This window comes from Triplophysa rosa, linkage group LG22, assembly GCF_024868665.1.
Source record: "Triplophysa rosa linkage group LG22, Trosa_1v2, whole genome shotgun sequence".
Taxonomy (NCBI): Eukaryota; Metazoa; Chordata; class Actinopteri; order Cypriniformes; family Nemacheilidae; genus Triplophysa; species Triplophysa rosa.
The window spans coordinates 19,961,330-19,976,608 of record NC_079911.1 but is presented as its reverse complement, the minus strand read 5'-3'; the positions used below and the strand labels follow the sequence as shown (position 1 = coordinate 19,976,608).

Sequence of the window (15,279 nt, the reverse complement as noted above, 5' to 3'; positions counted from 1 at the left end):
GATAATACAAGTATTTTCATAATCGTAATTCATTTGCATTAATGAAAGATTGTTGGAGTCATTTTCAAGATGGCTTCTTTGTATCGCCACAAGATGGCGGAAGCGAGCAGCAGTAGAGCGCGGCGCGAGGCCCTGTTGAGCGTTGACTCCGTCGATGTTTGTTTCTTTAAGTTAGACCTGTGGCAATTGGCAAATCGTGTGTTTATTTTCTTAATCTTTCAATAATCAAATAGTTTTTCATTAAGCAAATAGCTTCCCTCCACCCCATATGTCATACTGCTTTCAGCAGAACATTGTTGCCGAAATTCAAATCTTTTCCCACTGGGAAAATGGTGGCCTGGTGAGCGAAAAAGTTATGTCGTGAGTTTTTACTTTTTTGTGCATATACCATGCGTTACATCTCTACACTGTATGCTTTAAACAGCAGTTTTGTTACATGTATTACATGTTTGTCAAGTTGGCGGCCTAAATGTCAGTGTAGTATTTACAAACTAGAGATGACAGAAGTCTGCAATAAACAGTATGATGATCTTATAACGTATAGCCCATCTGTAGATAGACATTGTTAAACCTTCAATTGTGCTCTGTTGTTTCTTAAATATGAAATGAGTTTTTTATTTTCATAAGTGATCGGAAATGATTTGTTGTTATTGATTGCTGGTGACTTCCGGTGTTAAACGTCCTCATTCAAAACCTCAGTTCTTATTAGTGTAATGCTTCTGGATGTTTTACGTGTTTTTCATTAGCTTAAGATTTAAGATGTATTTATGCTATTAATTAATGATCATTTATTAATTTTATTTTAAATAATAATACAGTTGGCTTTATTACAGTACTGAAAGCCATTTTCACACATTTTGAAATGTGTGACTGTCGTCTAATTCAGTAATATTGACAGTATTTTACTTCCAGTGTGTGAATCAGAAAATCCAAGCAGGTGAAAATGAACGTATTCATGTTTTTATCTCATTTAAAACTCACAACAGAAGTAATGCTGGGTTCACACCAAACGCGAACAATCGCGTTCCACGCTCTTTATTATGCTGGGTTCACACCAAAGCGAACATTTCGCGTGAGTGACGTAATGTGACAAATATTTTCAACCTTCGCGGAAAACGAGGCGCCGCCCGATTCGCGTCATTCGCATCGCCTGCCACGAGCTGCGTAAGCAGCTTAATTCGTATTTGGTGTGAACCCGCTATAACAGAGGATGAAGTTGATGCATATGTAAAAAGTGATATTTTTAAAATATGGCCTTGGGGTCTCAGACTGCAAACATTGAAAGGTTTACACTTTATCAATGCAGCAGGTCATTTAAAACAACATGTGCAGTTAGAGAAAAGAGCTTTAGCGGTCGGACGTCAGTTCAATCGATGCAGGTGACATATGCATTGACATGACCTTTTCCTCACAGCCGCCTTGCTTCAGTCACATGTCCTGAGGGTCTCTGTGTGTGTGTGCTCCTGTGACCCTCGCTGCCAAATGCTGTATGGTGTCGTCATGGCCACAGAGCTGTCATGTATGTGAAATACATTTTCTTATGTGGTCCTTAAAGTGCAATATGAGTAAACGAAGCACATAACTCTAGTGCAGTAGCCTACACTGCCACTTAGTGCGTGCTGAGAGATTTATCCTCTTTGATCGTAATCTCAATTCTCTCACCATGGCCTTTATATTGAAGCAATTAAGAAACAAGAGGATAGAGCTATATCTCATCCGACGGCCCGGTGCAGTCAGACAGCAGATTCTCAGGAGATGAATGCGAACAAAGAGCCTGCTGCAAATATCTAATGAGCTCCGTTGGCCGGTTGGTAGGCTCTTGTGTGTGTGGAAGACAATAGTATGTGTCCATCACATGTTAACGTGTGCGGTGGGGGACTGTTTGTGCTGTGATCATGTTGAGGGTTGAGTTTGGCTCCTGTTTGCCACCTGCGAAGGATGAAAGGAGACCGCAGGTCATATCTCCCAGAATTATCTAACTGAGGTGTAATCTTTGATGTCTGAGACCCGACAAACATCTGGTGCACAGAGTGATAATGATGATGAAGAATATAGAAGGTTTCATCTTAACAACATAAATAAACGTTGCTGCGCATGCGCACTTTTGTGACCCCAGCTTAACTTCCGGTACACATTCACAAACAATAGAGCACCTGTAGATTATTTCTCATAACAAGCAAAAGAAACCGAGAAGAAACGTTACTCGGCTAAACTTGTCTCTCCGTTATTTTGAATTTAGACTGCGATACCAAACTCAACCGCTAGATGTCACCAAACTACAGGACCCATTCCCCAAATTGTTTTTTTAATAAAATGAACATACAACAAAATTCAACAAATCGTTCATGTAATACAATTATTATACAGTAAAATAATAATACAAATTAATTTTAACATAAATGAAATAAAATATAAATTGTTATAATATTAGACACTAGCCAAAGACAAACCGGAAGTTAACTGGGATTCAGGCGCGCGCGTCAGATGAAACGGTGTATGATGATGTAACCCACTCCATCAGGTAAATCTGACCATAATATGTCAAGGTCTCGTTTTCCTTTGCACAACAATTAGGCCTATTCTAAAGATTTTAGTCTTACATGTTTGTTTGTTGGTCATTTATATGATTCTCATTAGACTCTCGTCTCAGTACTGTAATACTTTCTTATTTTAAGGAGCATAGCACAACTGACACTTATGATGATTTATGATTTCACTCATTTCTATTCTTTTTGCAGACAAGTAATGACAGTAATGATAATATTGGTTATGCATTTTATCAGACCAAATAATATTTTAGTTTATAGTTTTTGTGTGTTTTTTATTTATTTTGAGGTAATGTGTAAATGTAGACATGTTTGACTGACAGGTTTCATTAGATTGATCTATTATTGTAAATTATAAATAATGTGATCTACGTTTGTCAAGGAAGAAAATAATTCATTTTAAAAAATCATTAAAAATCATTTTTTTATGTGCGTGGTGTGGATGCATGCATTAATGAACCAAATACTTTAAAAACAAACAGAGAGGGATACAAATACAAATGTTATCTGGTTATCACCGTGGCCACGTGGAAATTTGATTTCTGAGGCTTTTGGCAGCATCATATAAAAATGGCTGGGTGTGCTGAGGATTGGTTTGTGTTATTTCAGGAAGATTACTGCCTTTCGTTTTCTTCATATTGATTATTACTGGCAGCAGTGTTCCTGGTTAGGACATTACAAGCAGTTTAGATGTCATTTTGCTCTCTGCAGGAATAAATAGATTCATGTTATGTTCACACAAGACATGATATTGAGCAGTGCTTCTCTGTTGGTTTTGTTTCAGGAGTCAGGGTCCTGGATCTCATGTTGGAAAACACAGCACAGTACCAAAACTGTGTATGAGATGCAAGTAAGAAAACATGTCTATCTGTATTTACAAGAATAGTTCACCTAAATATGTCAATTCTGTCATCATTACTCATCTTCGAGTTGTTCCAAATCTGTATAAATGTCTTTGTTCTGATGAACACGGATAAAGATATTTGGAAGAATGCTTTTAACCAAACAGATTCCCCCCCCCATTGACTCCCATAGTAGGAAAAATTACTTTATCATTTTGTTTGTTCTGTTGAACACAAAGGAAGACATTTTGAAGAATGTCGGACAGCACACAGTTCTGGGGCACTTTTGACGACCATTGTATTTCTTCCTACTATGGGAGTAGGAAATGGTAGTAATGAAGATTTTGTTATTTTTTAATGGAAGTATGATGTAAAGCAGGGTCCACTGATGCATTTATGTGCGTAGTTAAAATTGACACAATAGATATTCACAAAGTTGTGTATTTTATTAAACAAGCACAAATATATTACAGCTGAATGCATTAATAGTATCTGATACTTACCATCTCAGAATTAGGAACAGTTAACCAAAAATGTTCCAAACTTGTATGAGCTTATTTCGTTCTGTTAAACACAAATAAATTTGGAAGAATATTTGTAACCAAACAGTTGTGGGGCACCATTGACTAGCGTAGTGGGAAAAGAAAACCAGACTACTATAGTCAGTGGTGCCCCAGAAGGGTTTGGTTTCCCACATTCTTCAAAATATCTTCTTTTGTGTTAAATACAACAAAGAAATGTATACAGGTTTGTAACAACATGAGGGTGAGTAAATGATGACAGGATTTTCATGTTTAACCACATTTCAATCTGATAGGACAAGTGTAAAACACAGCGTTGCAGTTATTTTAAGCTTTTACACGCTCATCAACTTTATACAAACTAATGGCTTTATTTTACACACAAAACATTTACGTGATCAGATGAATATACAATGTTTATAAATACATCATTAGGACGATGTACAGAGACAACCACATCAATGCAATGATGCTTTTCTGAACACATGCACTTCTACTGTAGGATTCAACATGAAACACCAGTTAGAGCCACATTGGTAATAGAATTTCGTCGGCGTGGTTTGGACTTTGTCTGTTTTGTGGAACAATGAATAACACACAGAGCGTATAGAATAAAAGTGATATGGTGCAGCTGGTGGGTAAGTGCTGTATGTAGAGTTAGATGTAAGCGAGTCTGTGTTTAAACATGCGACCGTCGGGAGTAATGCATGCAGCTGTGAGCGGTTCAAAAGGTGCTGCACTGCCAAATCTCTGTTCCTCTGAACGCATCAAAGCAGCGCTCACACCTGCGCCACAAAGAAAGAGTCTCTACAATCTGATGTCCTTACAGCTGAAAGAGACGTGTGAAGCACAGGCCGCGCTATAAAAAACACACATTACACGTAAACATCACACAGAAGTTCTAACACTGATGTTCTGGTATCATTTGTAAAAAATGAGACTGATCTATGATCAACTCTGTTAAAGGGACAGTTCATTCTCTCATGTGTTTGTAAATCTGTATGTGAGTCTTGGAAGACAAAAGAAGATATTTTGAGAAATGTCTCGGTGGTTTTGTGTTCATACAGTGGAAGTCAACGGAGTTCAGTGTTGATTGATGATCGACATTCTTCAAAATATCTTCTTTTGTGTTCTTCAGAAGAAAGAAACTCGTACAGGTTTGAAATGACATGTGGATGGATAAATGATGACAGAATTCTCATTTCTGGGTGAACTGTCCCTTTAAGCATTTTTATAACACGATACTCTCTAATCCATCATCACAAAAACAACTCTTTTAAATGCAGAAAATAGGTTTTTTTTTAAATATACGGACAAAAACATCATATTCTCTTTGTAAAATGTATTTAACCCCTTTTTTGGCAATGGCATCTATAATTGATACTTCTGAACATACGCTATATATACACACAATGTTTCATATAATGACATAATAGTGGGCAGCTATATTAATAGAATGTCTCTCTCTGTGTGTGTGCTATATATATACCATCTATATAAATCTTTTGTCGCCTCTGTAGTCCAGTAATATACGCCAACAGGTGCGAACTCTTCTGCGTCTGCCTATCAGATCCCCAACAACCCCCCGTAACCTTGATGGACGACTGACAGATTGTTGCCAAGGGCATCAGCTGGTCCCGTTTTCCTAAACAAATCGGGTCCTGGAATGCCGGAGCGAACGCCGGTCAGATGGTTTGATGGGAAAATTCCTGTGGGGACGACTGCTGGCCAGCTGCTCTCAAAACTCGTGTAGAAGTAACGAGAGAAAACTACACGTGCAATACATGATCTCACTGGACGGAGTTTACAGGAGATCTGATGTCCTGTGTTTGTTTTAAATAGACTTAAATAGATTACAGTATGTACTATGCATTGTATTCACAGTCCACAATTATGCTGTCAATAATATTTTGACTGATGTGCAAGTATTCTCCAGGAGAAAAGTGAGTGTTGGACCTCTTGATATTTCCAGAAAGGCGAATCCTCTCTGAACAGGATCGAGAGTTTGTGATGAACTGAAAGAATGTTCTAAGCGAGGTTGTTGCTGGAATAGAAGCTGGAGGACTCCGAGAGCGTCTTAGAGGCGCTTCGTGAAGAACCGTTGGATGTGAGATCTGTTGAAAATCGACTGAGGTTCTCCTGCAGGTCTCCGGCTGGCATCACTGTGGATATCGTGGTTTCCATCCGGATGGCGCGGTAGATGCTGGCCTGAGTCTGTAGGCAGCGGGTGGATTTGAGCTCCAGACCTTCATACGTGCCTTGAGGAACACATGGACACCAGGAGAACGCCTGCTGAAATCCAGCTCGAAATCTGCAAGATACAACAGTCACTGAATGGGCGAGTATTGAATTATAAAGCGATGTGAATGCATTGTTCTTTGTTACCTGTCATTGAGCAGACAGTAGATGATGGGATTGTACATGGTGGAGCTCATGGCAAGCCACATGATTCCTAAGTACACCTGCTGGATGTAGCGCTCCTCAAACAGGTCGGGAAAGAACTGATGCAGCAGAAAATAGACGTGATACGGCAGCCAGCAGACGGCAAACGTGCACACGACCACAATCATCATCTTCACCACCTACAGACCACGAAGTGAGTTAAAAACCTGCCGCCTGATTCATGAACATGCTACAAAAATAAGCTAACCATAAAAATGTTCTTTAGTTCAGTTTTATAACGTTTGTATTTAAAATACATTTTCTTACGAAGAATATTGAATGAATCTGGCACCTGGAGAAGACGCTTTCATAGTGAACTATACAGTAAAAGTTATTCTAGTTTTTGGGGTTTAATTGCGGTCTTATAAACATATTTAGTTCGTTTTATGTTTATATGTTATTATATATATGTATTTTTGCTATTCCTTGGTTCTTTAATTGTTTATTTATTTTTATAAATTTATTTGAGCTTTTTTTATTTTCAGTTAATCATTTTAGTGCCTCAAATGTATTTCAGTTTTCTTTTAAAAATAATATTTAGGCCTATATTTTATTAGATTTTTAATCAACATAAACAAACGTTATGTGGCCCAAACTTAACTTCCGCAAAGAATCAATAACTGTTGAGTAGTTTTAATTTCATTTAACACAATTAATATACAATAAAATATAAATTATAATTAATATAAATGAAGTATAAAATAAATTGTAATATTCCAACCAAACACAGACGCGTGCCGGCGTGCGTTCGATGAAACCGTCTATAGATGACATTAGAAAACCAGCACAGATCAGACGTTTAGTGTTGGTCTTGTCTTGCTGATGACGTGAATCTAGTTTTGAACATTTTGACATACAGTATGCGCTTAAATGTGTCACACCTTTCGTTTGGCAGTGAGCTGCTCTCGGTAGCGATCCGAGGAGTCTCCAGGAATCTCACCGGCCCAGAGAGTGCATCCCACCACCAGATACGCACAGCCCATGACCAGCAACGGTAAGAAATAAATGAGCACAAGCACACAGACGTAATACCTGATGAAAAAACACTCGACTGAGGTTAGGAAGAAAACAGCCAAAGAACAGAACAGACATCTGTGAGGGAAAGAAACGTTTGGTGCATATTCGTACGCACACCATCACCTCTCGGTCTCTCGTGTTTCCTCCTGCTAGCTGGCACTAATAAATGAACGCCGGGTAACGTTTGATGTACGAACCGTGAACGCTTTGAGAATGCATTGCTTTCTCGAGTCCCGTACAGTTCAACAGGCTGGAGTCTTATCTAAAACACACACACAACCCTTCTGAATGTGCACGTCTCCTGCCTCGTTCTTTGAACCTTTTCCTGTGGCTCGTGTGGGTTGAACGTGTGCCACACACTTAGTTTTAAATGCGTTAACAAGCCAAACTCTCACAGCGGGAGAGGGGTAATTGAACATCGGCCGGCTGGTTTTTGCTAAAAATAAGGAGATTAAGGCGATACAGCGATGGGTGAAAAGACCGAAGCTCGGAGGATTAGAGCGGCTGGATGCAAAACCCTGTGGAAAACAAATGAGCCGCCTGCTTGAATTTAATTCTGTGTGTGTGTGAAACTATCCATCATCACACTAACAGCGAGATCTTAAAGAGAGTCCATTCATCAATGCTTCTCATCTCCAACACCTCCCTCAGGGACTGTCTTAACGTCACAGAGAGTTTCAAGACTCCAAACCTGAATGAATGCTTTCCGCTCGCTCTGATGGGTACGTGTCACGTGAAGCAGGTAGACACGTCGCGACAGAGTAATCCTGAGAGAAGATTGGCTGCACGGGTGGGTGAACCACTAAAGCCGTTATGGAAAAGACCGTATGCCGTCTACACATGACACTTACAGAGCCTGCGCAAGACACCGGAGAGATGATGTCTATCCATCCTCATTCTGTGGATGATAAACACACATGTAAATCAGACGGTGTAGCACATTGTTAGATTGTGCGGCTGGTGTTTAACGAGGCTGATGTGTGCTGTTTTTCTGCAGTGCAGGCATAAAGGTGAAATGCACAACACAGAAATGCCGAAGCTCTGTGCACTTTAGAATTTTAACAACTCAGATGACATCACAACTCCTTCCGTCCAATCCCGTGGCACCGTTCTGGAGTTTATTCCCAGAGGATAAAATCCCATGCAAAAATCAATAATGATATAACCATCATACATAAGCATGACTCTTTTTTTTTCCAAGTATCAAAATCATTCAGTTATTTGTGATACGCACATTTGCAATATTGTGTTCATCTTGATATATCTCGCATCCCTAATTTTATAGTTTGTTTCTGGCAACATTTAAATTGACCTCGAGCTTTTGTACACCTGCTTTATATTCGTGCTGTTGGATGTGTTTTATTTTCTATTTCACGGACACATCCGATGAGGGGATTTGCGTCACAGACTCGACACAACATGCACTCACGTCTTTTGAAAATCCCACACGCTGAACACTGGCCAGTTGATGTAACAGACGACCCGTCCCGGGAGCCGAGCGGTGCTGGAGAAGTAATACTGAGGGAAAGCCAGGAGCAGTGCCAGGGCCCAGATCACACCCACTACTAACTTAGTCTCGGTGGACGACAGACGCTGCTGGAGAGGATGGATTATAGCCATATACCTGCGGCGAGAGGTCAGAAAATCAACAACCTGCTGTTTATGCAGACCTGATGGTCATCATTCACCATTTGACCCTGAATGCTTCACTCAATCCTGCTGATTGGATTTGATCTGAAGTCTGCAGCACAGTTCTCCAGGCAGGATCAAGAAGGGTTTATTTATGAAGAGATTTTTGACTTGCAGTCCGTTCTATGGTGTGCTAAGGTGTTCTCCAGGATTCCGACCCATGGTATTTGTTCTGCTAATGTAATTCTTCACCCATTCAACTAAGAGAATGCCATTGATATGGTACTGAATGATTAGCATATTCATGTAATATGGAACTGACACAAAAAATACCTTGGTACATGTCCAAAAAACATGGTACATATGATTAGGACCCGTGTAAACGAATCTACACGTTTTTAATGTATTAAACACAAGTTATCGGATTAACCTCTCTCGGTGCATGTGTCAGACGTCAAGTGGAGATTTGGCTTTGACTTCACCTTGAACCGTAAATACCAACCAGAGTTATTATAGTTTTCATTTTAGTTTGATTTAGTTTCATTAATATTTTTAATTAGATCTATCGTTTTTATGCTAATTTTAGTTAAAGTTTAAGCAATTTTGTTATGCTTTTGTCATTTTATAATTTGTGGCTATAATAATATGTTGCTATATAACATAAATTAATTTTGACTTTAGTTTTATGTTAGTTTTTTGTTTATTATTATCATTTTAGTCAATTGATTTTTGAGGCAAATTTTCAATGTTTCCTTTAGTTCAGTTTTTCCCATAATTTTTAGGTCAATATTTGATTTGATTTCAATGAACAGAGACGTTTTCAAAGTTTTAATTTTAGTCAACTAAAACAACCTTGATACCAACACAACAAATATACACTCCTGTTCAAACGCTTAAGGTCACTTACTCACTGTTTGATTTTTTTGGTAAACTTGGAATAACACAAATCTAAATGTGGGATTTGTGTTGTGGCTAAGAAAATTTTAAATAAATGAAAACTATTTTGTACAATTTTTCTATTTCTGAAAATATCCATATTTGGTGATTTTTATTGTTTGCCATACATTTTATTATTAGTCACCCTTCCCTTAATGTTTGTCGCTGGGCTTTGCAAATATCTAACCAATAGAAAGTGTTGACAATACAATATTTAATGATTTAACATGTACAGTGTTTTCCCATTTCCTGAAAAACATCTGAGGTGTTGGATAAACGGAGATGATAGTGTAGTCAATCTTTGTGTCGAATTTGCAGAAATGTTGTCTATTTATCGATCAGTCTCACCCTATAGGAGTTCGCATCTGTTCTAAGCTCTTATTGGCAGATTTTTCTTCATTAAAAACATGTTATTATACAGTTTTAGTTTTGTAATAAAAGCAGCCAATATGTTTGCACAATTGTATTACAATTGTAGACATTCAAGTACTTTCACATCAAAAGATTTGTAAGATTAAGAGAAACGTTTCACTGAAGTGTCCCTGAACTTTTGTATGTGGATGAAAAACACGAGATAAACAGACAGAATACAGTGGATCTCACCTGTCCAGGGCTATAGCAGTCATTGAGTAAATACTGGCGAACACTGCAGCTATTGGGAAGAAGTTGTGAAAGCGACAATAGACCAAACCGAAGTACCATTCGTTATGAACCGCGTACACGAAGTTAATAACGGTGTTAAACACAGACATGGACGCTTCAGCAAACGCCAGATTCACCAGAAAGTAGTTGGTGACCGTCCGCATGCGCTTGTGCGCAAAAATGATCCAAATGACTGTGACGTTCCCGACCACCGACGCCAGAACTATACAGCAGTAACCCACAGCCCACAGAACCACCTGCCACACCGGCTGGACGAACTGATTCGAGAAGACACCCGTGTCATTCACTGACGAACCGTTACTGGAGTTTCCCCAAGTCATATAAACATCATCCATGATCGAGAAATAATCACCACACAATCATCATTTCAGCAGAAAACGCAAACGGTAGATGCGGAACATGCGATTTTAAAAGAAGCGAAGAAATGTTAATAGTCCCGTCTCTGGATCGCACGCGCGCGTCTTCGGAATGAGCTGCGGGCGGAATCCCGAGCGCGCACTCTCCAGACGCGACATCGCTGCGGAGCGCGTGTCCGCGCGCTCGCGTGCGCGAGGGTGAGGATCTTTCCAGTAACGCGCATCGGCTTTTTACCGTGGTTTTGATTTTCAGGTGTTTGCTGTGGGAACGAAAAGGCGATTGAAAAACCTTGGTGTGAAATGCGCAACATGGCGGTGTTTTTAAAATGATGCGCATATCATATAATACCACGTGCTAAATAAAATGTATATACCATTTCTATGGTTTTATACAGTTACTATTAAATCATTTAAATATTTTTTATATAGTTTGGTCTGTACTGCAATAATGTATTTTCTGGAAACGTCATTTGCGACAAACTTGTGAAACGCGCTATAGAAATCAGTTTGAATTGAAGTAGATGATTTAAAGTCCCAGTGAAATTAAAAATCACAATGCCTATTTTTTCTTGAAATATTGCAGCGTTTATTGTAAATAGCATACCAATGTGGGTCTTTCTCTTTTCAACTGTCAGTCTGCTCCCAGTTCCAATTCAAAATGCAACGGCTGTTTTTATATATCAATTCAATTTGCAGGGAAAAACAAGCCACGCCCACTATTTTTTCTCTTTCGAAATTACTTTTCACTCGGAAATGCGTCAGAATACGGAAGTCAGCATCACAACTTCCGGTTCACGGGGACTTTAAGGGAGCATTGCCATTTATTTGGAAATTTGGCAAATTTAAGTATTCCTGGTGTTTTTTTTCTCTTTTTTTTGCTGCGTCCCAATTCGCCTACTTATACTATGCACTAAAGGTATATGTACTGTTTTTGTTATAGAAAAGTATATACGTTTTAGTGTGTAGCAAAACAATATGCACACGCTGGGACATACTAACAGGAAGCAGAAGTGTCCGTTGTTGCCTAGACAACGTTGTGGCCATTAACTGTCACACACATCAAAATACAGCTCTTCTTTCCATTTAAGTATTTATTTATTCATTGTTTCATATGTAATGTTAACTCTATAGTTATATTTATTAATTAACTCCGCCTACTTGCAGTGAGTTGTGGGTAATATTAACCGTTAGTGCATCATTCGGTACTTCGAATTTCAACCGGAAGTAGTCGACCATCTTGGAATCTTTGGAGTACTCTTTTCAACATACTATGATATGGGACATACTAATTCTATTTTCGAATACTATTAAGGACGGATAGTATGCAAATTGGGATGCAGCATTTGTTTTTTCCATTAAAAATGTTTGGACAAATTCGTTTTTTGTAAATATTCGTACTAGTTTCTTAGCACACTCTAAAAACGCAGGCTTGTTTTAAGCCGTGGTTGGGTCAAGTGTGGACCAGATTTTCTAGATCAATTTAAACCAACGCTTGGTTTTGTCTACATATATTTGACCCAATCTAGAGTTGAAACGATCCAGCTTTTTTGAGTGCACGTATTGTTTTGATATGCTCAAAATCATATTTAATCATGTTAGTCTTTCGCATTATTTCAGATGAACTAACAAGGCCAGTTCTTTGATGACATCATCCTCCAGGATGCCAGGGAGTGACATCATACTCGGTGAGAAAACAACACTACTAATGAAAAGGTTTAAGTGACTTGAGCTGTTTCTGAGTCTGCTAAACGCTAAAAATACTGGTATAGGACACGTGTTTTCAGCTCTATTCTTCTGTTACCATGGTAATCATTTCTGCCAAAACAAATCCAAAGTTAATACACAAATTAAGAATGAAACTAAATAAAAGAATCTGACTGTCACATTGGTAACCTGTAACTATGGAATTTCTGTGGGTACCATGCTATGTACTTTTTCATTGCATTCTCTTTTTAAAAAAGAATAAATTAACGAACCAGTGAAGTTGATGGCTAAATTGATTGGGTATTTTATTCTTCAAAGTAAAAGAGGTTTTCATTTTGCACGCGTCATACTCAGACTCCTGTAATGTTTCACCTTTAACACAAAGTAAAGTGAGGTCACCGCATACATACAGTATATCAAGATGTCTACGGGTGGAAAACGTGAGCGATGAATCGATGCACAATCCTTGACCTGAACCATACTTGTGTCTCTTGCGTTGAGCGGCAGTGGCCGCATGAACAATATCTCGCTTCCTCCACAGCGTGATCTCCACGCAATTTATCACTGCAAAAATCTAAAACATTCTAGCTGAGGATATGGGTGGAAAGTGTTTAGTGAAATAGAAGAGAAAGAAAGCAGGCACTTGGCAGCAGTAACAGTCTTAATTCATCGCCATATTTCTAACCTGTCTGAACACAAAGACATTCAATTAGTTCAATGGTCTATTAGCATGTGACCTATGTACATGTCTATAAATACACGTTCAGCAGGTCTATTCACATTCACGAGGCATTGAATTCTTCAACAGGGTGCATTGTCTTCTGATTCCCTCGCTTTTATTCTGTTCATCAGCTTTAAACACAGGCTTTAGTTGAAATGTGCCGTCAAGAGATTTGCGCTGTTCAGTTTACACCGCCTTGTAGAAAGTCTTGTGTTTCGCCATCATGTCTGCAGTAAGTCTTCAGTTGCTCCACACTGAAAAAAATTACTTGTAGAATTGACTTAATAAAATCCTCGTAACAATTTTCCTGAATTTTTTAAAAATGTGCTGCTATAATTCAAGTACAACTTACTAAGCAGGATAAAGTAAATTCTATTTATTAAATACATTTAGTTTTTGTTAAAATATCAAGTAAATGTAACTTGAAGTAACCAAAAAAATGACACTAAACAAAAACATTTGTCTGACTCAAACTTCACAGATCCCTTATTTTCATATTGAAATATAAGATTTTTTGACAACATAGATGGTGAAGTAGGAAGAGACTGGTGGTCTCATACTGGCATTAGCACACTTACTGCTCCATAACACACCTCGTGACTCATATCAGCCGAGGCACAAGCACCGCTCTTCTGAACAACGAATGTCTTTAAAACAGTAGAGACATAAGAAAAAAAACATAGATTAATATAGAAATAGAAAGTCATAAAAACAGGAAAACTGTGTAATACAATATCATGTAGAAAACATTGTATTAATGCAAATCTTTCATAGTGACCAGTAAACTTGAAAACACGAAGAAAGAGAAACCAAAGAAAAGTGAAACACACTGACCCGTGTGTTACCTTACTGTAATATAACCTTTAGTTCACATGACCGTTGTTGGTACCCACAATGCTTTGCAGGGAGGTTATCGGATCAAGATAAGAACATATGTCGTGCCGTCTGAAGGTTTTGAAATGGTGAAATGGTGTTTTGATGGGGGTGAATGGTCTCGACCCGATCAGCAATGAGGTTTGTTTGCTGATTTGTTTTGTTTTGCTGGTGGTACTCGTGCACCTGTCCAGTTAATCCCTGATGTCCACATGTGATTTATCAGAATGGACAGCAGGGAAATGAGATTTCAATTTCACACGTCACCTGCTGCTCACTAGAATACAATCCAGCAGAAAACAAGCGGCGGTAATGAGAAATGACTTCACGAACGGATAATATTCCTTATGCTGCAATACTTACAGTATCTTTTGAATAATATTCAAGTGCAATACACAAATATTTCAACATTATGGGCGGTAAACAGCTTGACCCTGGAGTCGTGTGGGGTAACTGAGTTTCAGAGACGCTCTTCTGATGCCTTGAAGACACGCAGAGAATGAAATGAAGCTCTCCCTCGATGTATGTGAAGCAACTGTTTTCACCAGCGATGGCCTTCCACAGAATCAATACATGCCATACTTTAGATCTTTGAATCGTATTGATTTACATTTTAATTGATCGCTTTCAAAATTGATTGAAAAAGAAAAGCTAGTTAATCAATATTCACCTGTTTCATATGTAAAATCTTATTACATCAAATGTTTATTTTATCTTAGAAACTCACAGATGAGATCTCTTCAGTTTTGCAATTTTTTCTCCTAGACATCAATGAGATTAAACGGAGAGAAAGTTTGGCTCTGTGCGTCAGATATTTCTCACGAGGAGAAAAGGTGTCAGAAATGTGTCTGTCATTAGAGTTCGAGAAGAGATGTCTGAGCTCACATTTCTCAAGTCTGCAATCAAAAGTCAACGTTATGGAAGATCTCAATATCATTCTCATCACATAAACCCTCCTCTGCATGTGATCAAGGCGTGTAAGCATCATAACGACAGTACTGTACATAAAACATTTCAGTCATCAATCAC

At 38.5% G+C, this 15,279-nt stretch overlaps 1 protein-coding gene across 1 annotated transcript; it reads right to left on the bottom strand.

Annotated features, from left to right (window-relative positions):
- Positions 1-3,900: 3,900 nt before the first annotated feature.
- On the bottom strand, positions 3,901-11,099 carry tacr1b (tachykinin receptor 1b). Its single transcript, XM_057321457.1, has 5 exons — positions 10,537-11,099; positions 8,798-8,992; positions 7,233-7,383; positions 6,295-6,491; positions 3,901-6,220 (listed from the first exon to the last, which is right to left on the bottom strand). The coding sequence occupies exons 1-5, from the start codon at positions 10,929-10,931 to the stop codon at positions 5,938-5,940; spliced, it is 1,221 nt and encodes a 406-aa protein (XP_057177440.1). The 5' UTR covers positions 10,932-11,099; the 3' UTR covers positions 3,901-5,937.
- Between the last annotated feature and the right edge of the window lie 4,180 nt (positions 11,100-15,279).

Bases quoted from the DNA above. Each gene is read 5' to 3' on its own strand.
- tacr1b (XM_057321457.1), bottom strand. From the start codon at position 10,931: ATGGATGATGTTTATATGACTTGGGGAAACTCCAGTAACGGTTCGTCA. The intron at 8,993-10,536 runs GTGAGATCCACT...CTCTCGCCGCAG, and splicing joins ACTGCTATAGCCCTGGACAG to GTATATGGCTATAATCCATC. The intron at 7,384-8,797 runs GTGAGTGCATGT...TTTTTTCATCAG, and splicing joins GTGTGGGATTTTCAAAAGAC to GTATTACGTCTGTGTGCTTG.